This window comes from Aspergillus steynii (assembly GCF_002849105.1).
Source record: "Aspergillus steynii IBT 23096 chromosome Unknown P170scaffold_1, whole genome shotgun sequence".
Taxonomy (NCBI): domain Eukaryota; kingdom Fungi; phylum Ascomycota; class Eurotiomycetes; order Eurotiales; family Aspergillaceae; genus Aspergillus; species Aspergillus steynii.
In genome coordinates this window covers 3774246-3801946 of record NW_020194398.1, presented here as the reverse complement: position 1 = coordinate 3801946, position 27701 = coordinate 3774246, and the positions used below count along the sequence as shown (strand labels likewise).

General features: G+C 52.3%; 12 protein-coding genes across 12 annotated transcripts, besides 4 other annotated features; 6 read left to right on the top strand and 6 right to left on the bottom strand.

The window, feature by feature from the left end:
* Positions 1 to 474: 474 nt before the first annotated feature.
* On the top strand, positions 475 to 759 carry P170DRAFT_470332 (uncharacterized protein; the record flags this gene model as incomplete). The annotated part of the gene is made up of 3 exons (XM_024852743.1): positions 475 to 531; positions 596 to 661; positions 724 to 759. 3 exons carry the CDS (start codon positions 475 to 477, stop codon positions 757 to 759), a joined length of 159 nt encoding a protein of 52 aa, XP_024710199.1.
* Positions 760 to 1191: 432 nt separating this feature from the next.
* P170DRAFT_460889 (uncharacterized protein) lies at positions 1192 to 3552 on the bottom strand (the record flags this gene model as incomplete). The annotated part of the gene is made up of 3 exons (XM_024851984.1): positions 1192 to 1958; positions 2007 to 2355; positions 2461 to 3552. The coding sequence occupies 3 exons, from the start codon at positions 3550 to 3552 to the stop codon at positions 1192 to 1194; spliced, it is 2208 nt and encodes a 735-aa protein (XP_024710198.1).
* A 345-nt stretch (positions 3553 to 3897) lies between these two features.
* Positions 3898 to 5637, bottom strand: P170DRAFT_470329 (LysM peptidoglycan-binding domain-containing protein; the record flags this gene model as incomplete). The annotated part of the gene is made up of 7 exons (XM_024852742.1): positions 3898 to 3973; positions 4023 to 4089; positions 4141 to 4405; positions 4480 to 4869; positions 4908 to 5370; positions 5420 to 5561; positions 5610 to 5637. The coding sequence occupies 7 exons, from the start codon at positions 5635 to 5637 to the stop codon at positions 3898 to 3900; spliced, it is 1431 nt and encodes a 476-aa protein (XP_024710197.1).
* Positions 5638 to 6942: 1305 nt separating this feature from the next.
* Positions 6943 to 7309: a sequence feature (Protein overlapping with rRNA (P170DRAFT_421531, PLB54894.1) was converted to a misc_feature.).
* Positions 7310 to 7407: 98 nt separating this feature from the next.
* Positions 7408 to 7444: a sequence feature (Protein overlapping with rRNA (P170DRAFT_421531, PLB54894.1) was converted to a misc_feature.).
* Positions 7445 to 7570: 126 nt separating this feature from the next.
* Positions 7571 to 7640: a sequence feature (Protein overlapping with rRNA (P170DRAFT_421531, PLB54894.1) was converted to a misc_feature.).
* Positions 7641 to 7698: 58 nt separating this feature from the next.
* Positions 7699 to 7896: a sequence feature (Protein overlapping with rRNA (P170DRAFT_421531, PLB54894.1) was converted to a misc_feature.).
* Positions 7897 to 8384: 488 nt separating this feature from the next.
* P170DRAFT_460888 (arylamine N-acetyltransferase family protein) lies at positions 8385 to 9486 on the top strand (the record flags this gene model as incomplete). The annotated part of the gene is made up of 2 exons (XM_024851983.1): positions 8385 to 8851; positions 8934 to 9486. 2 exons carry the CDS (start codon positions 8385 to 8387, stop codon positions 9484 to 9486), a joined length of 1020 nt encoding a protein of 339 aa, XP_024710195.1.
* A 379-nt stretch (positions 9487 to 9865) lies between these two features.
* On the bottom strand, positions 9866 to 11728 carry P170DRAFT_460887 (Zn(II)2Cys6 transcription factor domain-containing protein; the record flags this gene model as incomplete). Its single annotated transcript, XM_024851982.1, has 2 exons — positions 9866 to 11382; positions 11416 to 11728. The coding sequence occupies 2 exons, from the start codon at positions 11726 to 11728 to the stop codon at positions 9866 to 9868; spliced, it is 1830 nt and encodes a 609-aa protein (XP_024710194.1).
* Positions 11729 to 13063: 1335 nt separating this feature from the next.
* On the top strand, positions 13064 to 14101 carry P170DRAFT_470326 (alpha/beta-hydrolase; the record flags this gene model as incomplete). Its single annotated transcript, XM_024852741.1, has 1 exon — positions 13064 to 14101. The coding sequence occupies one exon, from the start codon at positions 13064 to 13066 to the stop codon at positions 14099 to 14101; it is 1038 nt and encodes a 345-aa protein (XP_024710193.1).
* Positions 14102 to 14528: 427 nt separating this feature from the next.
* On the top strand, positions 14529 to 15884 carry P170DRAFT_346321 (kinesin family protein; the record flags this gene model as incomplete). The annotated part of the gene is made up of 1 exon (XM_024843559.1): positions 14529 to 15884. One exon carries the CDS (start codon positions 14529 to 14531, stop codon positions 15882 to 15884), a length of 1356 nt encoding a protein of 451 aa, XP_024710192.1.
* Positions 15885 to 16593: 709 nt separating this feature from the next.
* On the bottom strand, positions 16594 to 18482 carry P170DRAFT_347552 (phenol 2-monooxygenase; the record flags this gene model as incomplete). The annotated part of the gene is made up of 3 exons (XM_024843637.1): positions 16594 to 17466; positions 17514 to 17783; positions 17838 to 18482. 3 exons carry the CDS (start codon positions 18480 to 18482, stop codon positions 16594 to 16596), a joined length of 1788 nt encoding a protein of 595 aa, XP_024710191.1.
* Positions 18483 to 19280: 798 nt separating this feature from the next.
* On the top strand, positions 19281 to 20106 carry P170DRAFT_470323 (DOPA 4,5-dioxygenase family protein; the record flags this gene model as incomplete). The annotated part of the gene is made up of 4 exons (XM_024852740.1): positions 19281 to 19372; positions 19426 to 19573; positions 19628 to 19685; positions 19760 to 20106. 4 exons carry the CDS (start codon positions 19281 to 19283, stop codon positions 20104 to 20106), a joined length of 645 nt encoding a protein of 214 aa, XP_024710190.1.
* A 557-nt stretch (positions 20107 to 20663) lies between these two features.
* P170DRAFT_470322 (aminotransferase-like domain-containing protein) lies at positions 20664 to 22361 on the bottom strand (the record flags this gene model as incomplete). Its single annotated transcript, XM_024852739.1, has 6 exons — positions 20664 to 20924; positions 20978 to 21781; positions 21832 to 22082; positions 22132 to 22174; positions 22223 to 22254; positions 22301 to 22361. The coding sequence occupies 6 exons, from the start codon at positions 22359 to 22361 to the stop codon at positions 20664 to 20666; spliced, it is 1452 nt and encodes a 483-aa protein (XP_024710189.1).
* Positions 22362 to 23883: 1522 nt separating this feature from the next.
* Positions 23884 to 25149, top strand: P170DRAFT_346030 (4-hydroxyphenylpyruvate dioxygenase family protein; the record flags this gene model as incomplete). Its single annotated transcript, XM_024843540.1, has 2 exons — positions 23884 to 24698; positions 24765 to 25149. 2 exons carry the CDS (start codon positions 23884 to 23886, stop codon positions 25147 to 25149), a joined length of 1200 nt encoding a protein of 399 aa, XP_024710188.1.
* Positions 25150 to 25780: 631 nt separating this feature from the next.
* P170DRAFT_398667 (cytochrome B2) lies at positions 25781 to 27695 on the bottom strand. Its single transcript, XM_024846238.1, has 4 exons — positions 26846 to 27695; positions 26339 to 26769; positions 26036 to 26271; positions 25781 to 25983 (listed from the first exon to the last, which is right to left on the bottom strand). The coding sequence occupies exons 1-4, from the start codon at positions 27467 to 27469 to the stop codon at positions 25847 to 25849; spliced, it is 1428 nt and encodes a 475-aa protein (XP_024710187.1). The 5' UTR covers positions 27470 to 27695; the 3' UTR covers positions 25781 to 25846.
* Positions 27696 to 27701: the final 6 nt, after the last annotated feature.

Genomic DNA, 27701 nt, shown 5'->3' with positions numbered 1-27701 from the left:
TTTAGTAATTGTATATAAATCATACATCGACCGCTTCGGAGCCAGGGCAATTGCGAGCCATCCCATGGATAGTACCGTAGCATGCGCTTTTGTTCCTTGTCGTCTACGGAGTTCAAATTGAAAACGTAATGTTTCAGTTGAGTCGGAAAGTCGGATGTAAGAGCTTCGACTATGATCGGCATGCCCTGTCGGCTATTTATAGTCGGAATAGCCGAACTACACCACCAGAGCAACGCGAAGGAAGTGGCAAGAGATCTACCCGGTAATAAGTGTTTTGACAATGGTGAAGCCGATCGTCGAGCGTCTTACTCCTTTAATTCGGAACGAGGAACTCGGGGATAGGCGTTGAATCGGTGAGAGACCGAGTGTCGTCAATATAAATACCACCCCCAATCTCTGCGAGTTAGAAACAAAACCAAAAATCGATATCCTTCTGTTCATAACTTCTCGGATAACCCCAAAGTCTCTTTCAAAATGCGTTTCTCTCTTCTTACCGTCATTACTCTTGTGGGTGCTGCGTGCGCCGCCAAGGTTCGGAAATCCATCCATCCATCAGTACCCAATCCATCTGCGTTACTAACTACCTAATGCACAGCTTCCTTCCGGTGCTCATTGCAAGAAAGATGGTAGCATGGGCGTCTGTGCATCGAACTTGTGTGTCGTATGTGTAATTTCCATCCCCAGACGCTGGTTCATCCTGAAGCTGATTGGTATACCCTATAGCAATCTCCCAACAAGGCGCAGGGTGTGTGCAAGTGATCTCGTTGTCGACACAGAGACACACAGCCATTGTGGTGTTTTAGAAGCATCTCAGCTGGGTTTCCATCCCGGGCTCGAGTTGACCGGCAACTATCTTTGTTGAATCCTAGTTTCGGCTACGCGCATCTGTGCAAAGGCCTTGTCGTTCTTTAGATGCAATTTAAGACCTTCGTTGATCCGGTAATTTGGTTCCAGTTTGTATTTAAGAGCAATATAGATCGTACCCTTGTCAGGGAGAGGTGTGGTGGCTAGTGGTTTATAAGCGCCTACAAGACTATATATTGACGACCTCCTGAATTGGACGAGCCTCCAAGTTATTTCAAGATAAACTTAAGCATTTCCTAGGTTACCAAATGAGGAGGACTTGCTGGATTTTGCTAGAGGGGAGTGTATGCGCAGAATATCGAACACAAGCACAGACAGAGGAGATCCTCACCAAGTCGTCCACCCCTTCTCCGTAACACCTTGGTAAATAGCAAGAGTCTCATGCCGCTCCTGACGAGCGAACTCCCAGAACAGCTCGCCCAAGCCTATACCCGTACCAGGGATAATATCATACCATTCCTCATCAAAGCCCTGCCCAAGCTCAAAACCCGTTCCATATCTGATGCAGCGCATGCGCTGCGCGCCGTTTCTCCAGCTGCGACCAGGATGAACGAACAGCACTCCGCTGTAGTAAGCACATTTTAAGGGATGGTATAACTTGACCATGCCCGGCAGTCGCGGGATCGTCGGTGGTGGGAAATCTGTGTCGAGCCTGATTTCTGCCTCAAGACGCAGGCCCATGGAATCTTCGCGACTCGCTTTCTCAGCTTCATAATGCGCAATACAATCCTCACTGCTTGCATTTGGCAGAAAGTAGACATCGAGTCGATAGTGGTCGTCATCGAAACCGTCAGCCCTAATCCGCGCGTGCATTGCTCGGAGATCATCTTCCATGTCATCGGTTTGAGCCGGTGGGCCCTCGGAATGAGTGAAATAGATATTGAGATTAAACAGAGGGGGAAGAAGAATGTTCTTTTCATTCTCAAAAACCATGAAAGCTGTATTTCCGCCGTGATCATGGAATGGGAGGACGTGTCTCTCAATTGTTCGAGAGCCCCAAATATGTGGTTCAGGAGATGGCGATTGCGTTTCCCGGAGTCCTGCAGCTTTGCGGGTAGCTCTTTCGCACATTTCTTCATACTGGAAACCGGCGTCTATTCGCATATTATATGTTTCCTTCCATCGACTCAGACACCGCATACCCAAAGGGAAAGGGCATTTTTGCAATTGGACTGTAGACCTGCAGATTCCCGCAGTACTGAATCGGACACCGTTGTGATAGCAGGCTTCTTTGAGCGGCTGGTATATAGCGGGGGTTACTCCTTGGGTAGAGGTGGTAGAGCCGCTTATGGCCCAGGTTTCCGTGAAGTCAAGGGTTGCCAGATGAGGGAATTGCGATGCCACCTCCTCTACCTGGAGTAGAAGGTCATGAACGTTCTCTACCGTATCTTCCGTAGCTAAAACCACGGTTTCAATTGTGCCTGGTAGTGTTTCCTTCAGTCGAAATGAAGCCACTGAGTCCTTGATACAGCCCCCGATTAGCATCTCCGCCTTAATAGAAAGATAGCGTAACTTCGCAAAATCGGTGAGGAGGCCAAAGTAATCCGTTTGTCAACGTTTGCGTGGTTCTGGCTCTGGTGGAAAGTCATGAAAGACATCCAGATATTCCAATGTCCCCTTATACTTTAGGATAGCAGCCCAGAATTGATTGTTGGATATCTGCCAGACATTGCGCCTCCTGCCGTTGATCTTTTCCTTAGTCTTGGCCTTGTCGTTATCCCAAGAAAAAGAAATACTTCTTAATGCCACCGGTAAAGTAAGCAGCGGTGCTATATCCTCTTCTCTGCAGATGGACTTTCTTTTCGTGGCAATATGAAGGTGTTCGATACGGCACTCAGACCCACTGCCATACATTTTGTGGTGGAACAGCTGGCTGAACCCGTCCGGATCGAAGTCATACAGACGAACGGTATGTAGACCTTTCAGATAGAGGATAGGCCATATATCCCCTAAATTGAGTGATGGATCGAATATATCGTCATTGGGTAACTTAGAGCTTTCCTCAAAATACCCAGGGACCTCACAGAGGACGTGAAATTCCTCTAGGCTGGGCAGCCAAGTCAACTGTCCACCCGAGCCGGCCCGTTGCCGACCTATTACTGCCTGCAAAACACCTGCTAGGAATGGATCCGACACAGGTATGTGCGCATATACCTTCCACACGCAAGGGAGACAGGCCAGAAGAAGCGCCATTAGAGGCCGCCGATCACGATATTCACTTCGGTCCGCAAAGATAGCGTCAGAAATCTGGTAGGCAAGATCTCCTGATATTCCCGAACGCTGAAGCGCAGTTTTCACGGTCTCCTCGTCAGCGACTGTAAATTGTAGCTCTTTATTCTGATCCTGTAGCTCGCGGTTCCTATCAAGATAAAATGGAGCGCAAAGGCCCCAGTTACCGATATTGAGCACCTTCACCGCAGATACTAGACCGGGGTTTTTGACTGCAGTCCGAAAAAATTTCCAGAGCCCGCTGTAGTTGTGTCGGGTCCCATTGTAGGTCCATTGGGAGTACACCAGCGGAAGGAATGCGAGGTAGTGTTTCCGATTAACGAGAAGGAGACGGCTTCGAGATTTCGTGTCAAGAGCTCCTTCATCATCATAGCCCTCTGTATATCGTGGAGCAACGCCAAAGGCAAGAAGAAGAATGTGGCTGAAGAGTTCAGCAGGTAAATCTGTGAGATCTGGCATGTTGGGAAAGAATGATGAAGTAACGAAGAGTCTCGGAGACCCGGCGGCAACGGCGGCCTTTTAAGACGATGCAGTTTGCCATGTTACATATTTTACCGCTAGTAAGGCGTTCTGAAGTCTAGTTGGCAACCACTTTCATGGCGTAATACACCATGGGAATGTAGAGCGGTTGAAGACATATATATTCCAATTCTTGGCCTAGTACTATACAGAAGGGTTAGAGCATATTATGAGTTTCATTTTTGTTATCACCCAACCCTTTTCTCATGGCATGGGGCTCCTGCTGTGTCCTCGGGCATCTGATGTCTTTCTCCATCTCATCTAACATGCACTACATTTGATAGTTCACTTGGCTACACCGACACAATATGCTTCATCCTTCCAGAACCCGTCCACACAGTCATGTAAAACAGCGGGATTCCTGTATTTCTGTTAGACTCCTCGTTCACGCTTTCAAGGAAGTGATATACCAATCATAAAACTGCTTCACGCTTATGCCGTATTTTGCGGCAACGGTAGCACAATTCTCGTCAGAGCCTTTGAGATCGTTAGCTCTACTCAAAGACTACAATATTCAATCCCACGTACTTGTAACTAGGTGCCATCTGTTGCACTTATCGGGTATACCAGATTGGGTTGGGCCAGGGGGGCCTCCGTTCGTGGGCGCGGTCTTGGACGTCGTAGTCGTGGTGCTCACGGAGGATATAGTCGTATGCGATGCCGTCGATGTGCTGGGGAAGACATAGGAGGCGTTGTTGCAATAGGACCGCCATCTGTAGGTCCGTTCGGGTTCATGCAGTATCGGTAGCTGGAGCTGAACGTGCACGTCCCGTTGGCGCTGATAGAGAGATTCCTGCACATGCCATGGTTAGAAAAACCGGGTATTCGACGGGGTATAAGATGGTACCATTGCTCTAACTCCTCCACGGTCTTTCCGGCTGCCTCGGCGACGGCTTCGCAGGAAGACGCGTAGAAGGTGCCGGAGACGTCGACCTGGAGTTCTGGGCCGGCTACGTAGACATAACAATCCTTCCGACCACCCGGGGAAATGGGCAAGAGCTTTGTTACGTTTGCATCAATTGGAGGTGTATAGGTTGCCGTAGGGTAGCTGGAGTAGTGAATATCCGAGTAGCTGGCACTCGGGTCAATATACCCTGGTGCACCGGGATAGTCATCAATAGAACCAAAAGGCGAGACGCAGTAAGACTCTGTGGCAAAAAGGTTCGTGCAGTTTTTGTTCACACCCTTGTTGAGAAACAAGAAATCATCCAGCGAAATGCTATATTTGAGAATGACCTTGTTGCAATAATCCCCGGGCTCCACGAGATAGTAGTGTGAACAACGCTCTACAGTACCATTTGCCAAGTTCGTTGGGACAGGAGCCGGTGTTGCGGTTTCTGTTGTTGTTGGGGCGACTGATGATGAGGTTGTGATGGGCGTCCAGGAACCATCATCTCCTGGCGGCGAGACCATATGTTGTTCCCAACGGAGCGCTCAATCTGACGGCAGTTGTGACCAAGAATGGGGTTCCAAGTGGTGAGCTGGACTTGGGTGATAACGTGTTTTCGTCCAATATCTACGCATGTCTCATTGGCGGCCACAGTGTGTGTGGTGCAGGTGCGGTCGATGCATAGTTCACCTTGGCTTGGACAGTCCTTGCAATAAGCTTCGAGACCATTGTCCACCAGTAGCTGTGCAGTGCCGACACCTTGAGACTTGGAAATTGACTGGCATGTGTCTCCGGATCTGATGTTGTATGTTTTGCCGCTGCAGACGGAAGGGGTTGGTGAGGTAATTTTGCTGGTAGATGGAGACGGCCTACATCATTGTCAGTCAATGTCTGCTGGGTAGATTGTTCGAGGCATACAAAGAAGTAGAGGGTGCCAAAGGGAAGCCCGTTTTGGAGCAGCTCTTTGTTAAAGCGGTATAGCTGGACCTCAACTGATTACCAGCGTACATGGGCGAGCCGGCAACAAACTGCCTTTGTTTGATTGAGCAGTCGTCGCACCCTACAAACACAGCGAGCAAGAATGGCCTCACAGACTGGCGTCACATACGATCTGCCTCAATCTTCCCGGCCGCCATGTTATGGGCCACATCATGGCACCAGCGCTCGCCGTCTCGGATGCAGGTCTGATTGTAATAATAGCGATACTACATAGGTATTGCATACGCTGGAGCATAGCCTGTCTCAGACTTCCGGTAAATATCAGAGGCATTGCAAGCAGACGAGACGGCGTCTTCGTAAGCAGCAAGTCCTTGTTAGCACGAGGACGTGTAGGCCTCTACGAGGGAGTCCACTGGGTAGTATCGGTCTTGGAGAAAGGTTGCGACTTGATACTGGCAGGAAATGTTGGATACGAGGGCGTTTGTGCATGCATCCGAAAGCCTTCCCTCGGGTAGAGTCTTGTCAATTGAGAACTGGCTTGCATGGCTACCGATAATAATCAATGAGAAGAGGAGCGTCTTGAATAGATAGTACTCCATATCCAGTCACAAGGCAAGAGAAAAGGGATAGGAAAATGCGATAACTGTGGAATTACCGGGCAAAGCAGGCTTTGTCTTGCAACAATATTTGTTCAGTAAGTTCTAAGTCAAACCAAGGAGCTCCGTAAAATTCCGCTGGATGCAAACAGTGTCTCGAGGCTAAGCAAGAAACCCTCGCTGCTCCTTGCCGCCTCCTGCGTTGGCCTAGATCGCTTCGAAGTATCACGCCTTGTGTCTATCCGGTCCCGGGCGGTCCGGCGCGCTCAAACTGTCAGTTGATTGATGTTCGGAGATTACCATGCGGGGTCAGGGCGTATCAACATCTATCACATATGTTCAAAGACATTGGACAGCTTGATTGGAAGTAAAATAGCTCAGCTAGCAGGGTTGTTGATACACCGGTCCACAACAAACTTTGCAAGCCCCGTGTAGCCGCAGATACAAGTGGATCGATTTCCACGTTCCGTCCAGCCCACGCCCTGCGGATATTGAGCGTATCTCGGAATGAAACATCAAACAAGGGTCTGCCGCCACTACCTAGTCGTGTTGGAAGGGCTTCGGGCATACGGAGCGCATTTCGTCTGGCACCAAACACCGAGGCGCCGTTTGTGCCCTCAAAAAAAGACTGGGGTAACGCAAGGCATCTCTGGGAACGTCCATTCGAGGGCATCGGCAGCACCTCGAAATTGGACGGACTTTCTATAGAGAAGAAGACATGAACGGCAGGAAGAACCCGTTGTTCCAGAGAAATGAATTGTCGAGTGGAACCCTGCAAACGGAAGAGCAAACGCAAAACAGGCATCACGCTGTTATCCCTAGCCACCGCGCCCGGCATTTGTTTCTAGCGTGTCATTGCTAACACTACCACCAATGCCCTAGACTGCGGGTGTCTTTTGGTACATGATGGACCGTAAGGTGTGGGGAATTTTCGTCGACACCCCGAAGGGCATCGAAAAGGCGCTCGCGGACTTCGAATTCATATATGATTGGCAAAGCGAACCAGATGCGCTCGGTATCCTACAGACAAACACAACTGGTCTCCGTGGGATTTACTGCTACTGGTTTGACATTTACCTCAAGGGCATTGAGGCCCGTGCTGAAACATGGAAGCCCCAAGCCAGAGCAAGTTACCTTGCTAAGTATGGGAATAACGGCTGGATCAGGCAGTTCGATTCGGGCGATATGCGGGCAGGGAGTCTCAAGCTTCCTAGGGAGGCAAAAGGAACCCCACATAATACCAGTGGGGGTTGGGCACGGGGTAACTATAAAGGTTTGTGGGAAGGGCCTGTTGGGCCGTTTTAGATTTTCCGTCGTGAAGGACTTCGAAGGAAAGGGGATTTAAGCCAGGTATACATCCAGGGGAAACAGCTGGCACGGTCAACGTGGCGATGAACTGTGGCTCAGGGTCAGTAACCGTGCTCTCATTCTCAAGAGACCTTCCGGGGACCTTGACATAATATGGGCCTGGAGGGATGGTGCTGCTGCAGCTGGTGGAGAAAGGTGCCGACTAAGAGTGATATTGAACATGTAGTAATACCATCATGTCTCAAGCTCTCACGCACGTAGCCTCTTGTGTTCGAAGAGCAACCATCAATTTGGAAGTAGGCAGACAACACCGCCCAAACTTCGCAAATAGTGCCATGATATTATGCGGTCTAGGTTGCGGGGACAATCAATAATCAGGGAAACTGGTATCTTGTGGTTGACATGCTGCGGGATAAAGCTTCGCCGTGCAAAGGCTGTTTAATCAGATACCACCCACAATCCCAGCTACATGTGTTGAATATGGATATGTTCAAGTACATACGACCACAGGGTGAGGAGAACAGGGCTTCCCGTCCGCTCAGCCGTACTTAAGCCTCACGCCGGCCGGTTAGTAGTTGGGTGGGTGACCACCAGCGAATCCCGGCTGTTGTATGTTTTTGCTTTATTTTTCTGCCGTTCTGCTCGCAATCCATTCTGATTAGTGGGCACCAACCGGGTTGAAGAAGTCTAGTTAGTCCTCCTATACTAACTAATAAACACCCTACAACCCAGGGCTTATTAGGCATTTATAGTACCTCGAGCTAAACTTCATGCCTTATTTTCTGCGTTCCTGAAATTTGGTCGCTTCAGCGGCACTTTCGATCAGCTTCCATATATCCCTGCCTAAGCTAAGATGAGATCTTACTTCCAAGGTCTGGCACAAAAACCACGGGATTTGGAATCACGCCGAACAAGTACAAATGGGTCAATCAATCTAGTTTTCCGAGTCTGGAGCCCTTACATATCCATGTATGTAGAAATAGACTAAACTCACTCCGCATGGACTTGTCTAAACGAAGTAAAACACCCATGGGCCTAAAATGACGCATAAATACCTGGGCAGGCAAACCTTTCCTCGCTACTGCCCATTTTCTTCCCACCCCGGCCACAAAGTCCTGGGCCAACTCATCGTGTTTGACAGCAATATAGGCTCTGCTCTGTCAGCAGAACAGATCGACGAATATTTCAACTATGTTCAAGTACCAAGTATTTATCTGCGAGATAAGGGACCCGAACTAAATCTTGCGTTCCTTTCAACAATTCAATCCTGTCATCTCTCCGCAATTCCCTATAAAAATCTCGCTCTCCACTATACGGGAAACCCTCATGTATCGCTAGATGTTGTGCATATCTATAACAAAGTGGTCGTAAACCGTCGTGGTGGCTACTGTATGGAGAATAACATATTCTTCCATCACGTTCTTCGGTTTTTCGGGTTCCGGGTATATCTCACAGGAGCACGACTTCATCGTACGAGTGGCAGTCAGCCCTCCGGTTGGTCAGGCTGGTGAGTCTCCCGATTGAGAATCATCTCGCTATGATCACCGGCTTTAATACCGATCGCGCGACTAATATCAAACATATCGGAGGGAACATTCGGTCAATATCGTGACCCTATCTGGTCATCACTGGTACTTGGTTGATGTTGGCTATGGTGGAAATGGCCCAAGAGCCCCTCTACCTCTTACCCCGGACGTGCCTTTCCAAAATATCGGGGCTCAAGAACTACGATTGGTCCATCACCAAAAGCCAAATAATGGTGGCGTACAACCCAATGCATGGCTATACCAGTTTCGGAACGGTGTGGATCAGCCATGGGTGTCTGCATATGTGTTTACCGACATCGAATTCACTCGTCGGGATTTCGAAGTCATGAACCTTTTTGCAAGTCGCAGCCCGGACTGCCCCCTGACATCTAAGTTGCTGGTTGCCAAGTTTCTGCGTATGGATGACATTATCTATGGGAAGCTCATCCTGGACCATGACCGCATAAAGAAAAACACTGGCGGGAAAACAATGCTGGTCCAGACCTGCACAACCGAAGAGGAAAGTATCAACGCCCTAGAAGAGCATTTTGGGATAAGGCTAACGGAAGAGGAGCAGTCCGGCATCAAGGGAAGAATTTCGTCATTGGCCTGCTGAATTATGATGTGATTCGCGCATGGAGAAAATTGCTTGTGCAAATGATGATCTAAAAAGATGATCATATTCCGCTCAAATCCATAAAACTGCAAGCATCTCAATACAAGCAATCCTGTCATTCTTCGTGGGTAGCCACGTCAACTATAAAGGAAGTTTGTTGAACTCCATAGGTTAGCTCCCACATGTTCGGGGTACGAGGACTATCAGCTGGTCTGTTCATATTTAGACAGCTATCTTCAAAAATATTATATAGTAGAGTTGCATGGAAGACGTCCATGTCTCTAGGCTGCACCGTATTGACTCCTTGCGCAAAGGCCTTGCATCATGGACCCCATGGTCGAAAGAGCCGAATCTTAAATGCTTCTAGTCATAACGTTTGTTAAGTTAGGTGGCCTCCAGTGCCAGTCTGATGGGTAACCAGATCCCCCATAGTCAAAGCTCCGAAACCCGTCAGAGGTCGTCGTATCCAATTTATGTCATCTGCCCCGCCTGCAATCTCAGCAACCTCTTCTACCGTTTGCCAATGCCCCGTGGCGTCAGACCTATCTTGATAGCGAAATACGATTCGATTGCCACCGTCTTCGAAAACGTACTCACGACGCCATAGTCTGTGCCACTGCTCTGTTGATGTGCCTTCGACTGCATTTGCACGTTCTACATCCTGGCTCTTTAGGGCCAAGATGTAGAGAGACTGTACATTCCATAGTCCGTCTTGGCAGGGATAGTCTTTCAGTATCTGTACGGCTTCATCGCGAGTTAACGGGTCACGACAGAAGAAGGCCACAAGTAGCAGATGCCACGCAATTCCACATTCTAGGGAAATGTAGCAGTGAGAATTTGAGACTTTCCGTTGGGCAATCTGCAACGCAATGCGGGCTAGAGACAAGTATTCACGGAACAAAGGAGTTTGCGAGTGTAAGGTCTCCGCGCTGGAATATTGTGGTGGGTTTTCGAAAGCATACACCTGGAGAAACTGCAATCGTAGATGGATAGCCCTTAGATATGTCGAAGATTGAGTGTCGGACATGAATATTTTGTTGAACAGCGGAAGCGATGCCGCGCTCAGCGTATCCATAGCCTTCCTCGAAAGTTCGCAAAACTCTTGAATCTCTGGGTTAAGTAGAAGATCGCAGTAAAACGCGTTGATGGCGTCTCCCTCTTTGGAGCCCAAAATACCCGAGTCCTGTACAATCCTTACCGCCATCGAGCCCACTGCGGAGTTGTTAATCCGAACATTCCACCAATGCTCTTCAAACTCGTCGAGATTGCTAAACGTAGATGGGCAGTCAATGGTCGCAGTGCGTCGTGATAGCCGGCCCAGCAGAACTATGAACGACTCCAAAGTCAAGCCCTTGCTCTCGAGGCCTCTAATGAAATTCGGCAGGGGCCGATCTTGACCTACAGAGGCCAGGAGAAGGAAGCGGGCCTGCGGTGCCAAACATGCAAAGATGCTGGTAAGTGAAAAAAGAAAAGGTTTCGGGTTTGGTGCGACAACGTGTAGATAGTTGTGCGTGTCATCCGTCAACAGGGTTAACAATAGCGATAGGCCATGGTTGAGGTGGTTCAACGCCGTCTTCCTGTTACCCCGGAGGATTTCGAAAAATAGGAGCAGTACCGAACTAGAGACCACGTCCTGAACGGAACTGCTGTCACTCAGGAGCTTAAGCGCACGGCAGTAATACCGCACGGCATTTTGATAATGCGTATCGTTCTCGAAGTTCGGGCTAGGAAGCATCAATCGCTTACAAGGATGGGAGAATTCACAGTGATGGTTAATACTCAGTGCCCCAATTCCTATTGCGATACACCTGAGCGTGTCGTTGGTCCGAGAAAGCTGGGGCAGAGTCGCTTGCCATAATTCTGCGTTGGACACCGCTGAGATCCAAGGGCCTCGGACTAAGGTTATGAATTCTTCAAAATACAGCATACCCACGCCATCATGGAAGTCGTTAGCACGCACAGTCGGCTGCAAATTGGACCTTGGGGCAGAGCGATGAACATTGCGCTTGGAGTCCCAGCAGATCTGGACCGGACCAGAAGGTTTCTTCAAGTTGTTGATATAACCCTCGCAAAGTCGGCGGCTCCGCAGACAATTATTGCAGTGTGGCTTTGTCTCATCGCATTTGATATGTCGCGTCTTGCAGGTGATGCAACCTGTGCGTACCTTGAAAATACTCCTACGGGTTGACTTTGGGTTGTCGTATGCCCCGTTTGAATTCGTGAAGCAATTCTGACTTGGCATACCGATCTAGCGATTATTAGCCATCGCCTGGTCGCGTCACCAGTTTCGAAGTGAGGCTTACATTTTCGAGAGATTTCCTGGCAATGTGCTTATGATATCTACCATTTATTCGTGCTTCAAGAGATGGCAACAACGGCGTTGTCGAGGAAAATCCGGTTGATATCCGGAGCGGATTATCGTTTATTCGAGCATTCAGCTTTGGCCAATAGAGATCAAGAGAATATCATTCAAGTCCTTTTTATCTTGAGTTGATCTTCGTCCATTAACTAAACTTATTTTCCATGCAGGAAAGCCATCCCGTAATAATGGGGCCAAAAGCACTTCAAATGGTGATTGACATACAGCACTACACCGGAAGTCTTACAGATCCCGCACTTTTATGCATGAATTTGCCTTGCGATAATACTTCTTAACCCAGACAATCTTAACAGACTTACCAACTATTTAAAAACAAATTGAAGATAAGAAGAATATTGCGAACAGAATACAATTGTTAAATTAGACATATTCGAAAGATTTGATTTCAGCATTGCAAAATTCCAGTCAACCTTGAAATAGGGATGTATATATTTGTTTCACGGAGAAACACAAACTTGTTGTACCAGGCGCTGGTGAAAGGATTGCCGACGCTTTTGTCCTTTAAGACAGAGCTCACCCATCTCGCTCAATACCCTTTTTGATAGAGAACGGCCCTTTTGATCATTCCAGCACTAACGGTCTGTTCACCATCAGGCATTGTCGGCAAAGCTAGGATCAGTGGTTTACGAGCGTATGTATTGCCCGGTGCTCCCAAATTGGAACACTTCAATCACCAAGCGATACGCTTTGGCATCAATCTCCCGGGTCAGTGTTCTTCGTTAGTTTTCCGCGCTTGGCAGCACGGTTATTTCACCCTTGTAGGAAAGCTATACCGCTTTGGGGTTATTACGAGCTAGACACTGGATCTTGAATGAGTTCCCACTTTCGTACGTTGCCATATCAGGACTCGACATGTCTTGGTAGTGTTTCTCCTGAGTAAGAAGAGGTTTGAGACCCCAGGAATACTGCCATTTTAGTAGCCCACAGGACTGGCCGAAAAAAAAAAAAAAAAGACAAAAGAAAAAGACAAAAAATCATTCCGCGTACTCCAATTGAAAACCGATGCCTATTGATTACTATAAAAGCAGAGAACAACCCTGCGCTAACGCTCTGAAAGCTTCAACAACAGGGTATCACTGCAACATCGCTACAGCGCCGACAAAGCTCAATCAATCCCATTCCCTCAGCGCTAGTTTGAGGTTTATATTTCCGCCCAAACTACCAAGAAACTGTTCTGAGTACTCGCTAGCTTCCACAATGGCGTCTAGTGAACCTCCATTCATGCACGAGCAGCGCTCGGAGATGGCCAAACTCGAGGCTGCTGGCCTCGAACTCCTCGGCCCATGTCCACCGCACTTAGGTGAGGCGTCGATCGACATCCCATTACCCGACAACCAATCCAATGCAACGAAGGTGGTGTGGCCTAGGTTATCGGATGAACTACCGATTCGGTGCCCCCTGGTCATATATTTCCACGGTGGTGGCCTCTCAACGTGCAGCCCTGATCTAGTCCTAGCACCAGCCCGCGGATTTGCCACCGTCCTGTCTTGTGTAGTGGCCTGTCCCACAATCAACCAGTTACCAACGCACCCATTTCCAGAACCGGTACGAGCTGCCTGGGAAGCCTGCGCGTGGATGTCTGAAGTGCGAAACTTGAACGAGGGAGTGTTGAAGAATTCTGGGGTCAGCGTTGACCCCGGACGTGGCTTGGTGGTTGGTGGACTCAGCTCTGGTGGCTCTGTGGCTGCCGTGATCGGAAGCATACCTGATGCCATATCGGCCGGGCTTGAGGGGTTTGCTGGTCTGACTCCTCTCCGGAACCCCATCACCGGTATATTCTCGGGCTTGCCGTTTCTGGTCTCCGAGCCTATGCTTCCAGCGGAATATCGCGGTATCTTCAAATCCAGAGAAACGGCAGTGGACAATAAAGCTATCCTCGATGCAATGCGACACGACTTGGAGGCTCGGCTTGATGTGCACTCCCCTTGGTTCTCGCCAATCAACCTGGAGTTCTCCCACGGCAGGACCTTCCAAGAGCATCCATCCAAGGTTTTTGTATATGGTGGAGAGCATGACCTGTTCCGAGATGATGCGATTATCTATGGTAAATGGTTCTCCGAATCAGCGGGGGTGCAAGCCAGAACTACCATTCTCAAGGGTGAGGGCCATACGGCTTGGGTATCCCCTCCCTGGCCAGGCAGCCACAGCCGCATGATCAAGGAGGCGACACTCGATGGTATGGCTTGGCTGTTGGACATGGAGTGGGACAAAAGCTTGGAGGATTTGCCGTTTTAGGTTTTGTTGAAACCTACCACTACTGCGGTGGTAGATTCCGGTAGTTTCATAGCTTATTCCGCGATGCGGTCATGTGGCCTTATATGCTGTATACAGTGGCTGGTCATCGTCTACAAATTCATTCATTTGGATCAGGCGCGTTGTTGGTAGGATGAAATTAAAGGTCGCACAACAGAGCCAAACTCGTAGACCCACTACTGCCCCGATGATGATGAAGTATATAATCGAATGGCGGACTATACTGTTTTGGGGGGTTTACGAGATGCTCCACTTCCCCGTCTCCACCGCGACCCGCAGTTCGTATCTTACCGAATTCTGCTTCTTGTCCCTTTTACTTTCTCGCTGGAGTGCAGTACTGGGTCTATTTGAAACCGGCCTGATCCCACGATAAATCTTCGTTCCTCTCATGTTCATCGCCGAGCTGGAAATGAACGCGTTAAAAGTGTGGGCGAGGTGGCGGCCTCTCAAGTCAAACGAATCCCAACAAGGAGAAATTATACGCTCATCGGACCGGGATCACCATCGTCAACAGCTTCAGATCTCGATTACCGCATCCGCCCAAGACCAAGCGCGTTCAAGCCGTGAGCGATCCTGGAAAAGTGCTTTCTCATTTGACGGAGCCATTGAACCTCATGAGCACAACAGCGTTGTGTACAATCGCACTGTGGCACCAATCATCCCTGACGTGCTGCGGGGCCGGTGCTGCAATTTCTTTGCATACGGGCATTCAGGCAGCGGCAAGACACATACCATGATTGGATACGATTTTGAAAACAGCGACGAATTTGGGCTTTGCTTAGCAGCAGCGCGCCAGCTGGCCACTGCGCTTGATGGAATCAATGCGGAGGATAACGCCTACCGATTTGGCATCGGCCTCCGAGTGTATGAACTACGAAAGAACAGCGCCTTTGATCTGCTCAACAACCGAACAGAATGTTTTGTCCGCGAGGGCCCTGATCGCCGTGTGTACATCCGAGGCGAGACGGAAATGCTAGAGGATGGGAGAGTGAGAGTCCGGCCAATTGCTACCAGGGCATGCTGGAACTTCGAACAGCTGCAGCGGGAGCTACAGCAAGGACTGAAGCACCGCAAGACCGCAACATCGACCGTACATGACCAAAGTTCGCGCACGCACGCAATCATTGAAATGGAAATCATCACCACGGATCTTCTTGATGCGCGTGCCAGCGTGGTTGATCGACAGTCGGAGCTTGTTCCTGTCGGGAAATACGCGACAGATGTGTATATCGAGGAGCAACTTCGTGCAGTGGTTCAGACGGAAGATGGGAAGTATTCGCCAAATCCTGATTATCAGGTGAACCAGCAACGTGTCGATGCTGCGGAGACACAAAAGGCCGAGTTTGAAGCTCGGGTGAAAGCGGCAGAACAGCACGAATCTGAAGTATTCACTACCACCGCTCGTGCACATGAATGTATCGGCGGAAGGCTTGTTTTCGTGGACCTGGCTGGGGCAGAATTCATTTCCGGTGCAGACGGAGCTGCGCTCAAACAGTCTCCTCAGGAGAAGCAACAAGGGAGGCAGATCAATACAGACCTTCTCGCATTGAAAGAAGTGATCCGAGCCAGATCACTTGCTCAACCGCGTATCCCGTACAGGTCCTCTCCATTGACCATGGTACTGCGTCATCATTTCGAAGCATCGAGCGATGCTCAATCGTCAATGATCCTAACCGTTTCACCGGCGACAGACCAATATGCAGCAACAATGAACACCTTGAAATATGGGGATCTGGTCGGGCTAGCAAATATAAACAAGCGATAAATGAGATTGGGCATATATTTGCGGAAGAATGAACTCACAGGCTACTTAGGGAATTGAATGGAAGAAGCATGTTTGAATCACTCAAATCCTATTACTTAGATACAATTAACTACAGGACGGATACCATTGTTTATATTGAAATACCTATAAACCGCCTACTATGTACCGGAAAAATATATAAAGGAAATAACTGTAAGCTCAAAAGAATGGATTACTCAATCTTCTTCAGGTATCAAGCAGTCAGTCTTCATACAAAGGGGCTTCTAATATATGAAATTATATTCCAAACCGGTTTTAAACACCTTGGCAACCGACCTTCAGTGGTCTGGTTACCCCCTGTTGGCATAGGCGCTGGTGAGAGACCCTCTATGTGTCACTGAGGTTGGATAGTCTCTTAATACTTCAAGCTCGTACTGTATCTCGTTAGGCTTACATGGTGCTCTATATATATGTAGCGGAGTCTGTCGCTATCTAACAACGTCATAGATTCATATGTTGACATATAAGATGTTACAAGGGCTACCCAGTACCTTCAACAACGCCCGAACGAGTCGCACGGTTGTACGTAGTCGCATTGCATCAATACTATGGATGAAAATAATTGCCTTAGACTTTACTCCAGAGTCTTACATCTTGCCAGAAATATATTGCATGATCTATCAAAGCGCTATTGGACCCCCCTCACAGCAATCCCCGCGCCATAGCTATCCTAACTAGGCAACACACCAGCGAAATACCGATCCAGCGCCTCCCCCGTCTCTCTCCCCTCCACAAGCCTCACGACACATGCAACATACCCATCCGGCCGCACAACCACCACGCCGCCTTCCTGGACATCAAATCCCAGCTTTGCATGCGCCGCGCCCACTCCGCCCGGAAGCAGCTTCCGACTGCGCGTATCATCAGAGTACACGTGGTAGCGGTAGGGACGGAAGAAGTGCGGCAGAGCAGCGAGGTCGATGGACGCCCGCACAGCGCTGAACACGATGGAAAAGGTATACAGCCCCGAGTGCGGGTTATGGCGCCCTTCGTACGACATGTCCGGGTCTTCGCGATGGTCCCCAGTCTTTGAGAACACGGAGTCCCGGTCCGCGAGGTACTCCGCTAAGTCGGCTAGTGCGCAGTGATGAGCTTCTGGCGCGCCGGCGAACACATACACGTGAAAGCTGCCGTTGAAGGGGACCTCGCGCTCAAGGGGAATCTCGCAGGCATCGATAACGCGTGTTAGATTCACGGGGGGAAAGCTGCGGCCGGGCTGGAGAGCGGTGGGGGCGGTTGTGTCGGCGTGGGTGAGGGTGTTGGGCGGGTACTCGACGCCGTAGCCGCTGGTGAGAAGGGCGTTTTGCTTGAAGATGCGCACGAACTCGTCGTTGGTCTGCTGGGAGGGATTATGCGAGCTGAATAGCCCGGCGTAGGTGGCGTCGAAGTCGATGAGGCGCGAGGCCGCCGCGCGCCGTTCCTCCTCGTAGGTGTGCAGCAGGTCGCGACTCATCAGGCCGGACTCGACGAGATGGAGCTTCCAGGTCAGGTTGTGCGAGTCTAGTAGCCCGTAGTTCATGCCCTGGCCGGCTTTGGGCTGTGGCTGTTAGTGCTGGGTTGGAGGGAATGGGGATAGGAGCAGGGGCTTACGCTGTGGGTGTGACAGGCGTCACCGCCGATGAAGATGCGGTTGTCCAGCGAGTAGCTCTGCGAGATGCCCTGGCCGATGTGGTAGGCTGAGTGCCAGTCGACGGACTCCCATTCGACGCGGTATGGGTTGAGGATCTCGTTGGCCATGCGCTGGATATTGGACAGGTTCTTGCCTTCATCCGGCGAGATCTGGACGTAGATGCGCACGCGGTTGTTGCCCTGAGGGATGATCATGCAGGAGCCTCGGGGCGAACGGATTGTGCATTTCATCTGTGGTCGTCAGTGAGAATGCTCAGAAGCGAACGGGGATGAGGACAAGCGTACCTGCATATCTGGAAAATCTGACTTCACCACACCGTCAATCACGCTCCATACATGCACCGTCGGATCCTTATAAATCATGGGGATCTTCAACAGATCTCGCACAGCGCTGTGCGCGCCGTCCGCCCCGAATACGTACTTCGCCTGCACGGTCTCCGTCGTCGAGCCATCGACACTGACCAGCTCCACGTCCACGGGGTACTCTGAGCCTGGCCCGCGATACGTGGCGGCGCGGATAGTCCAAGGCCGCTGGACCTCGACGCCGCGCGAGCGGAGGTCCTCGAGGAAGACAGCTTCGATGCGGCCCTGGTGCAGGATGGTGGTGAACGGGTAGCGGGTGTCGACGTGCTCCGGGTAGCCCTTGCTGGTGCTGGTACGCTGGATGCTCTTCCGATCCGGAGTCGCACCCCAGAAGGCAACCTCGTAGATGAGGCCCGGGTTGTACGCCCAGAGGGGCCTCTTGAGCCCCATGGTATTAAGCACGTCCAGGGTGCGGGCCTGAATGCCGTCTGCCCGGCCGATACTCGTTGGCTCGGCGCGATTGTCGATATGCTTGATCTTGTAGCCACCCAAACGGGCTAAACACGCGGAGAACATGAGGCCCACGGGGCCGGCGCCGACGACCACGGCATCGTATTGCTCAGGCATGTCGTTGGACTTACTGACTGGATTGAAAGGAATGCCAGAAAGGGAGGTGGGGGGCGAAGGTGAGTCTGCTCTATTAAATCCGAACCAAGGCAAGGATTCTAAAGAAAGCCCGGTTGATTCGGCTGTGGCTGACCTTCCTGCACTCTGAACCCGCAGTGTTTACTCCCAACAACACGCCATCGGCTCGTAGCCATCGCAGGCAACGGAGCCAATTCCAGACAGGTCAATCCAATTCCCGCTACCTGAAGCTGTGTTGTTGGGCTGCTGAGCTGCTAAAATCATGCAGTGTTCAGCCTTCTACCCGAAAGTCGTCAGTAATTCGTACCTGTCTTCGGGATCTAGTGTGGTCGGAGGCCTTGCGTGATGCGGTTGGTCTAGCGGTCACCATACAGTAGCCCCCATCGGAGAAGTTCGGTGTGTGAATATTGGATATCAATGCTCAAATATGTCTCAATAAAATTCAAATTTCCTTGCGTCGGTGGCGGTCAGTTACGATTCGCTTTCTCGCCGATGTGCAGGATATCACCTGCATGGCTGGCTGCGTCACGCAGGCCAGATTGCTACATGTAGGATTCCAAGACATTGCGTAATTCGAGCTGACGACTGAGCTGGACCTTGCATATGAGCAATCATCGGCGCATAATGGAATAGCTACTTGCGACGACATATCTGGCGGTGGACGAGCCCTAACCAACTGACCAACCAAACACCCACCTCGCTATCCTATACATCCCATCAAGACACCCATCTTCCCCAGCTCAGAACCACCAACCGACCTAAAGGTCCAGAGCAGGAAAAATGGGCAGCATCTCTCCCTACAACCTCGACCCCGCGCAGTATACCTTTCCCTCGCCTCTCAAGGGCTGGGAGAACCACGTGCCTCTGTCCACGTAGGGGTCCATTTCATGCCAACCCAGTCCAGACAACGCTGATAGAATGACAGCTCCAAGACCCAAGATGGCAAGAGCTTCGACAGTCCCGAGACGAGCGTCCTCAGCGACGCATACGAGCACTTCGTCGCGCCGGTCTCCAACGCCGGCCGCCACGACGCCCAGCTCCCCGGGTTCGACGTCCACGTTTACTTCAATCCTGTAATCCCCCTTGACCATAGTCCCTATCCCCTTCAATGATCTGACATAGTGTAGCATGACGAGATCCAAGTCCGCTACGCGCAGGACCTATGGACACGCATTCGCCTTGAGTGTACTCCCCCCTTTTTGCCTTCTCTTCCCTTCCTCCCTGTACCCCTTGCAAAGGAAGCTAACAGACGGACGAAGTCCCCGAACTACGAATCTACCCGCTGCACACCACGCCGCAGGGCCCGCACGCGCCGGGGATGTTCGAGCTGGCGCTCTTCACGCCGGCGCAGTTCGGCGCGTTCGTCAGCTGGCTGGTGGTGCACCGCGGGCCGCTGAGTGCGCTTGTTCATCCGAACACGGACGACGAGCTGCGCGACCACCTGCATATGACGATGTGGTTGGGCCCCGAGGTGCCGTTGGATATGGGCCGGTTTCGGCTGAGGCCGGAGTGTGAGACGGTGGATCGGCGCGCGGGAACGGTGACGAGGATCGTGGATACGGGGGACAAGGGCAGAACGGTGAAGGAGGTTCGGATGATTGAATAGGTCTAGGGGGTTGTGGATTTCGGTGTGGATGTCTGAGGGTCGTTTTGGGGTAATTAGTATTGATGGAGGGGATGGGTGTAGGATAGAATCTTTTCGCAGAGGGGGTATCGTTGAAATAGTATCTGAATACGAGACTGCTGTCTGCCTAGTTTTTGGTTCTTCTTCAGGAGCCCAGAGTGTAGTTTTAGACCTGACCGAGATAAAAAACAATTTAAGCAGTATATAAGTGCGAGAGTACCGAGGATGATTCCTACCTACAAGCCTACCCAATATATGTGGCTGTAGAGACATGCTCCACGACTTTTATCTTCTGTAGAGCGAATATGGGTTAGAGCAGAGACTGTCGTCCCATAATCGTAGGAAATATATGTCAAGTTACCTTACTTAAGAGATCAAACGACAAAAGACACCAATGAAGCATACAATCAAGATAAGCATAAAATATATATCCAACTATCAAGACACAGTACTGAGGGTGTAAGAACCCTAGAGCAACCTAGGACTTTGCAAAACGCATGGCGTTGTACCCCTTCATCTAAGCTACGCTATCCCAGATCCTAAACTAATCCAAAAACCTCACGCAGCGCCATCCCCAACCGCCGCACCGCCTCCCTCATATCCTCCACCGAAGCCGCCGCATAGGTCATCCGAAAAAACACCTCATCCATGCCCCCTGCCCCTTCATCCGGCAGAAACCAGCTTCCAGGGACAACGAGGGCCCCGCAGGCAATAGCCGCATCATACACCTGTCTCTCTACAAGCAGTGCAGACCGATCGCCCGCCTGAGGATGCTTCTTCCAGTCGATTTGAATCCAAGCCTAGGACACTCACATTAGCCGCAGGCCAGAAGCCGAGGAACCGGGGGACTTACGAAAAAGCCACTCGTCGGGGGCACCCAGGAGACGATCTCGCGCGGCAGATGGGCATCACAAGCCTCGAACAGGGCGTCGCGGCGCTTCGCATACTCGCCCTGCAGATGGGCCAGCCAGCGCGCAAACCCTGCATGGCCCCAGCTGTCGTGCAGCAGCTTGAACATAGCGATCTGCGAGAACCCGCTGGGGTTCTGCACGGAGACCTCGTGCGTGCGCACCATGCGCTCGATGACCTGCGCCGGGGCGGTCACCCAGCCCATGCGCGCGCCGGGCGCGATGATCTTCGAGAAGGAGTCCATGCGCAGGACGCGGCCGTCGGTGTCGAGGCTGAGGTAGCTGGGGAGGAGGGAGGGGACGGGGGTGGGTGTGCCGCGAGTGGCAGGGTTGTAGACGGGCATCTGAATGAAGTAGTAGGGGTCGTCTTCGAGGATGAAGAGGTTGTGCTTCTGCGCGACGCGGTAGATGGCCTGGCGTCGGGGGAGAGGCTGTGTGATGCCCGTAGGGTTCTGCCCCGTCGGGATGGTGTACAAGACGCGTGGCTTTGGGCCAGCGCGGGACTTCTCGTCCCAGGTGGAGAGGAGGTCGTCGAGGTCGTCGGGCAGCAGGCCGTCGTTGTCCATGCGCACCTGCGCGAACTTCCAGCCCAGGGGCAGGCCGGTCTCGAACACCGTGGTATAGGTGTGCTGCTCGACGAGGAGGTATTCACCGGGCTGACCGAGCATGCGCAACACGATCTCAAAGGCGGAGGTGGTGCCGGCGCTGAGGATGGTTTGCCAGTTGCGGTAAGGGGGGTTGTGGGTGAGCTGGGGTTTATGTTAGTATGTCTGGGTAGATTGGAAGAGGAGGAGCGTACCTGGACATGCTCGGTCAGGAACTTGACCAGCTGCTTGGACCCGGTGCCCAGTCCGTACTGGAGGGCGATCTCCAGGTCGTAGATGCTGGTGCCGGTCGTGTTGTCGTATTTGCCGGCGTGGATGGCAGTCGTCGTGTCGGGGATCTTCATGCCGACGGTCTCGAAGGCGTCCGTCGAACCGACTTCAAAGTCCATGCTGTAGAAAGGAAAGTACTCAGTGGAAGGAGCTCCGGGGCCGAGAGACCGAATCCCTGGTCATGTTAGGGCATCGTTCATGCTTGAGCTGGGTGGAAGTCCAACCTGGCTGGGCCAAAATCCCATGCATTGCTTGCATCACGGAGGGCTATGGGGGTCGTTAGGGGCTGTTTCAAATTGGCAAGAGGAAGTGTACCTTTCGTGATGCGCTCTCGGCGCTAAACAGGTCTATCATCGTTAGATTCTTCGTGATGTTCTATGTTGAGTGTCTTACGAGACCAGTCGCGCGCATCGTTAAGCGCTGCCTTGCCATTGTAGGTGTCTTGCGATCCCATTGTCGAGTATAGAGCCAGTAACAAATGGATTCAATTTTCGTGTTGCTTGTTACGAAGGGATATCCTATCATTTTTATCGAATACGACCCGAGAAATCACAGGTCAAGCAAAGCCCTAGAGGAGTACAAGCAAGGGGTCATAGTATGATCCGTCGAATGCTATCGCAACTTATGGCCAATCTTCGACTTGCGACGCATTACGGCCCACCTCTCATGGATGATTCTGAGAATAGTCGTGAGCTTGACATGGACTTCGCACGCACCCATAACGCTGTATGCATTGGCTAGCGGTGAGACGGCTGCTGAATCCGGTTGCTAATTGCGGTGAAGGATTAAAAACATGGCTCGCTGCCACTTGCCATGGCTGCCACATTGCCAGAGCCTCAACGAAATGCCATTTCTGATTTCAGACTACCATGCATGCAGGATGCATGGATTCATTGTGAGTACCGGGTTTGGTGGCGGTGTGGCTGGCGTCGATCGTGCTACATGGACTCAATTATTAGTGGGACCACAGTCCTGCCAGATACCCTCCGAGAGCCTCGTCGGTCTCGACGCACGATGGATTAGGGAAAGGAGTGCTTGAATTCCTACGCCCGACGGACATCTTCGGGTGGTAGATATGCCGGCAAGGCTAATTATTCGGCCGGCCGATCGCGATATCAAGTGTTCGTTTGCGGCAAGGGATACACTCGGTCTCGATATTCCCGAACATAATCTCCTGGTAGAGACCTCGATCACCCTTGCATCGTCTGACTCGCCTTGTCAGGTCCGGGATTAAGAGTGAGCTACGGCTAATGAGGATAGGCTCCTTGCGCCGGGAGTGGCAATCCTATTTCTCTGCTGCGAGGCTCCAATTGGCAAAATCGCTCATAGTCCTCAATGGCAGCGCAATTCGCCGAGGCGGCCTCTGCATACACAGCCTCTCGTGAGACAGGTCGGATACTGCCTCATAGGTCATTGGGACGCGTATCCTAACCCACCTAGTCGCAGGGAGCCGTCACTCAGTAAATCTCATTTCAGCTCAGCCCGAGGGTTCGACGCCACACTCATGGACTATGCAGCAGAGGTGAAGCTCAGCCTGGAGAGCTCAAGACCTGGACCACTTCGGCCGGAGATGCAGTCTGCAACCACCAACGGTGTCATTCTAAGCCTCTCGGGCCAGATTCCTTGTTCGTGCGGATTACGCAGCATCGTGAGCACGGCTCATTAGACCCTGCAGGTCTGGCATCATGCGCCTACGCAAGGTTGAGCCTGCCCCTGGTAGTTCCGAGTGCCCGAGATGGACTTTGCGTTTGGGTGAGAATGCAGATAGATGTTTGATGTCATCGCTATGCCTGCTACAATCGCAGCAAACCGGTCAGTGTTTAGATTCTTCGGGCACGTATAAATCCAGCTGGACCGAATGAGCTTCCCGGCATTCCAGCCAAGCACACCACCACAAGCTCGCTTCACCAGATCCAACTCTACCCACTTCTACATCCTTCTTTTCCTTCTTGTAATCCTCCACCATATCACTCACTATGGGCGATGCTAGCGTTCCCCCGAACCGTGCGGTCATCCGCAGCATGAACCCGAACTACATCGGCTTCGACTACATCGGCTGGTACGTTGGCAACGCGCGCCAGACGGTGTCGTACTTCGTCAACCACTACGGCTTCAGCGTGCTGGCCTACCGCGGGCCCGAGACCGGCTCGTTCGCCACGAAAGCCTACGTCGTGGGCAACGGCGCCGCGCGGTTCGTCTTCACCACGGCCCTGCGCAGCCCAGACAGCTCGTGGGACCCGCGCGCCACTGACGATGAGCGCGCCTTCTGCACCGACCTGCACACCCACCTGACCAAGCACGGCGACGGCGTCAAGGACATCGCCTTCCAGGTCGACGACGTGCGCGCCGTCTGGGACCACGCCGTCGCCAACGGTGCCCAGTCCGTTCGCGCCCCGGAGCTGCTCAAATCCGACGATGGAGAGGTTCTCGTCGCGGCCATCCGCACCTTTGGCGACACCATCCACACGCTGATCAACCGGTCTGCGTACCGTGGCGTCTTCCTGCCTGGCTTCCAGCCCCTGCCGCAGTCCCAGCAGTCCTTGTCCCTTCCCCCAATCGACATCCTCGAGATCGACCACTGCGTCGGCAACCACGACTGGGACGGCCTCGACGGCATCGTCAACTACTACGAGAAAGCGCTCAACTTCCACCGCTACTGGAGCGTCGACGACAAGGACATGTGCTCGGACTACTCGGCCATGCGGTCGGTGGTGGTGGCGTCACCCAACGAAGTGATCAAGATGCCCATGAACGAGCCAGCCAAAGGCAAGAAGAAATCGCAGATAGAAGAGTACGCCCCCCTCCTCCCGTTCACTTTCCCCTTCTCCCCTACCCAAGCGAAGAGCTAACGATCCAGATTCTGCGACTACTACAACGGCGCCGGCTGCCAACACATCGCCTTCCGGACCGCGGACATCATCTCAGCCGTCGACGCGCTGCAAAAGCGCGGCGTCGAGTTCCTGTCCGTCCCTGAGAGCTACTACGTCGAGGTGCGGGCGCGGCTGGCGCGCATCGGCACGCAGGTCGCCGAGGACATCGACACGCTGCAGCGGTACAATATCCTCATCGACTTCGACGAGGGCGGGTATCTGCTGCAGATCTTCACGAAGCATGTGGGCGACCGGCCGACGGTGTTTCTGGAGGTGATTCAGCGCGAGAACTTTGATGGGTTCGGGGCGGGGAATTTTAAGAGCCTGTTTGAGGCGTTTGAGAGGGAGCAGGCGGCGAGGGGGAATTTGTAGTTTGTGATTTGGAGGCGGGTTTGGGTTGAGGAAGAGAGAGAGGATGGGTTGTGTGTAATTTGGATTGTTTGGGATGGTGGAGGTCAGGGTTGTCAAAAGCGGATGTTGGATAGAGTGAAAATGCCGATTTGATGTTTTGAATAGTTTTGTCTGCTTGCTTGTAGGGTGTTTCGGCCAGGACAGGTCAGTGGCAATGGGAATTGGTTGTTCGATCAGGCATTCCTGCTTTTATATAGAATGACTGCCTCTGGCTGGGGATAGCAACTCCCCTTTCCTAGTATGCGGCATATGTATAGTTATGATTTTCTACTAGAATGTGGCACTTCACGAGATTACTTATATATGTCATTATTGATTGTATTTCGCATGGACTTGAGAGGTTTAGTTGCCGATATTGGGATGTACTGTTGCCATATATATTTCAACGAAGCAGATCTAGCCGCAAACATAGTTTATGTTTTGAATGAACACGCTCAGGGCTGACCTTCTATATTACATGTCTTATGAATGTTACTTTGAACTTAGTATAATTCTCAAAATTGTTTGGTCAATGACATCGACTGCATCTAGGACCTGCTACACAAGTATATACTCTTTTACTCACCCGCCCTACGGAACAGCGACATCCGAACTCCAATATTCATATTTTTCATACTCCATTTGATATACAACTATATAGCTCTCGTCTACCAAGTCGTTAAATCTTTGCGCGTCGCGTCAAGTCCCGCACAACCAGATGGTCCAGGTCCTGCGTGTTTAGCATCCCTCGGTGCGCCTGCGACAGATCCGTAATGCCGACCAGTTTCATCGCCGCTTGCAACTCGGACCCGAAGACTATTAAATTAGCTTATCGCTTTGCAGACACCCGTTGAAAATGATAACTTACTGTCAATCAAGTGCTCGACGCCCTCCTTCCCGTAGCTGAGCGCATACATCACCGGCCGACCGATCAGCACCGCCCGCGCCCCCAGACAGATCGCCTTCAGAATATCGGTTCCTCGACGGATGCCCCCGTCCACAAAGACTTCGGTCTCGCGCAGCACATGTGGACAGTGCCGACCGAGCTCGAGCAGGGTCAGGAGGGCCGGCGGCGCCGTGTCCAGGTTTCGCCCGCCGTGGTTGCTGCATAGAACGGAGCCGTTAATGAGTGTCCACACCCGTTGGAAGGAAGTGTTGCCCATGAACTCACCTGAGTACAATCCCATCGACTCTCGCCTCGACGGCCATCAGCGCGTCCTCCACCGACTGCACGCCCTTCAGCACCAGCCGTCCGCGCCAGTGCGCCCTCACCCACGCCAGATCGTCCCAGCACAGTGTCTCGTCGATGAACGACCCCGTCGTGCGCGTGATGCCGCCGCCCTTGTGGTCCTGGCTGGCCCGCGTGCCTGTCATCGGCATGGAGATGGCCTCGTCGGAGCGCACCCGCTCGTCGGCCTCCCGCTTCCCCGGCACGGGGGTGTCGATTGTCACGAAGAGGACGCGGACGCCGAGGCCCCAGATGCGGTGCAGGATGGCCTCCGAAGCGACGCGATCGCGGTTCACGTACAGTTGGAAGAAGTAGGGATGGTCGGGGGCAGTGGCGGTGATTTCTTCGGCAGGGAATGACGCGGTGATGGGGATCTAGACGGAGGATAAGAGATCAGTCACTGGCTGGGTCGGACAGAGAGATGGACAACGGATGAAGGTCTGAGCATACACAATATCCGATACTTTTGCTGGCAGCTGCGCTGGCGATGCCCTTCTCGCCGGTGGGATGGGCCAGGCGGGCGAGCGCGACGGGCGCCGCGATGACGGGGAGAGCGAACGGGGCGCCCAGAACGGTGGTTTGCGTGTTGACGCTGAGAACATTCTGCAGCAGTCGCGGCCGCATCCAGATGCGACGGTAGAAAGACTGGTTGGCGGCGTGGGAGATCAGATCGGTGGCGGCGCTGGAGTAGAAGGCCCAGGCTTTCTTGGATAGGGAGGACCGGGCGGCATCCTCGAAGTCGTGGGCGCTGAAGATGGCGTCCAGAGGTGGTCGAGTATCTCCAGAGGGGGCTTGGATGGTGGATTTGCTTGTCCACGTCTCGTCAACTGACGACAAGTCGAGCTGGCCGATCAATTGCGTCGCAGGAAGTATCTTGATCGTCGCTGGGCCGTGGACTTCGTTGTAGGCGGCGGTGGCATCGCGACCGGCGTAGCGCAGGATTGTCTCGGCACCGCCAGGGTGGTTGGGGGCGAAATCGGACAGATCCCAGACTTGATTATTGACGACCAGCCAGCAGTCATCGGCCCCATTGTGGCGGGCGATTTCACGCGTGGAAACCGATCGTGGAGGCATTGCGCGATGAGGGCAGCGGCTGAGGCTGAACGGGGAGCATTCTTAAATGAGAGCAGGGAGGATGCAGAGCACCACGATGCACACCACGCAGTCCTCCGTCTGCCATGGCAGCCACGGATCAGGCCGACGCAAGGGCGCAGCTCGACCAGCTCGCGGATATTGATTGTTGACATCCCTTACGGGGGAGTGGATCGCGATGATCTGCCGGAAACGGATCTGAGTCAGAGAGCTC

Excerpts from the sequence above, each read along its gene's own strand:
- P170DRAFT_398667 (XM_024846238.1), bottom strand. The coding sequence starts at position 27,469 with ATGCCTCCACGATCGGTTTCCACGCGTGAAATCGCCCGCCACAATGGG. Across the intron at positions 26,272-26,338 it reads GTCGATGGGATTGTACTCAG|CAACCACGGCGGGCGAAACC; the intron begins GTGAGTTCATGG and ends CGTTCTATGCAG. Across the intron at positions 25,984-26,035 it reads CGTCGAGCACTTGATTGACA|TCTTCGGGTCCGAGTTGCAA; the intron begins GTAAGTTATCAT and ends CTAATTTAATAG.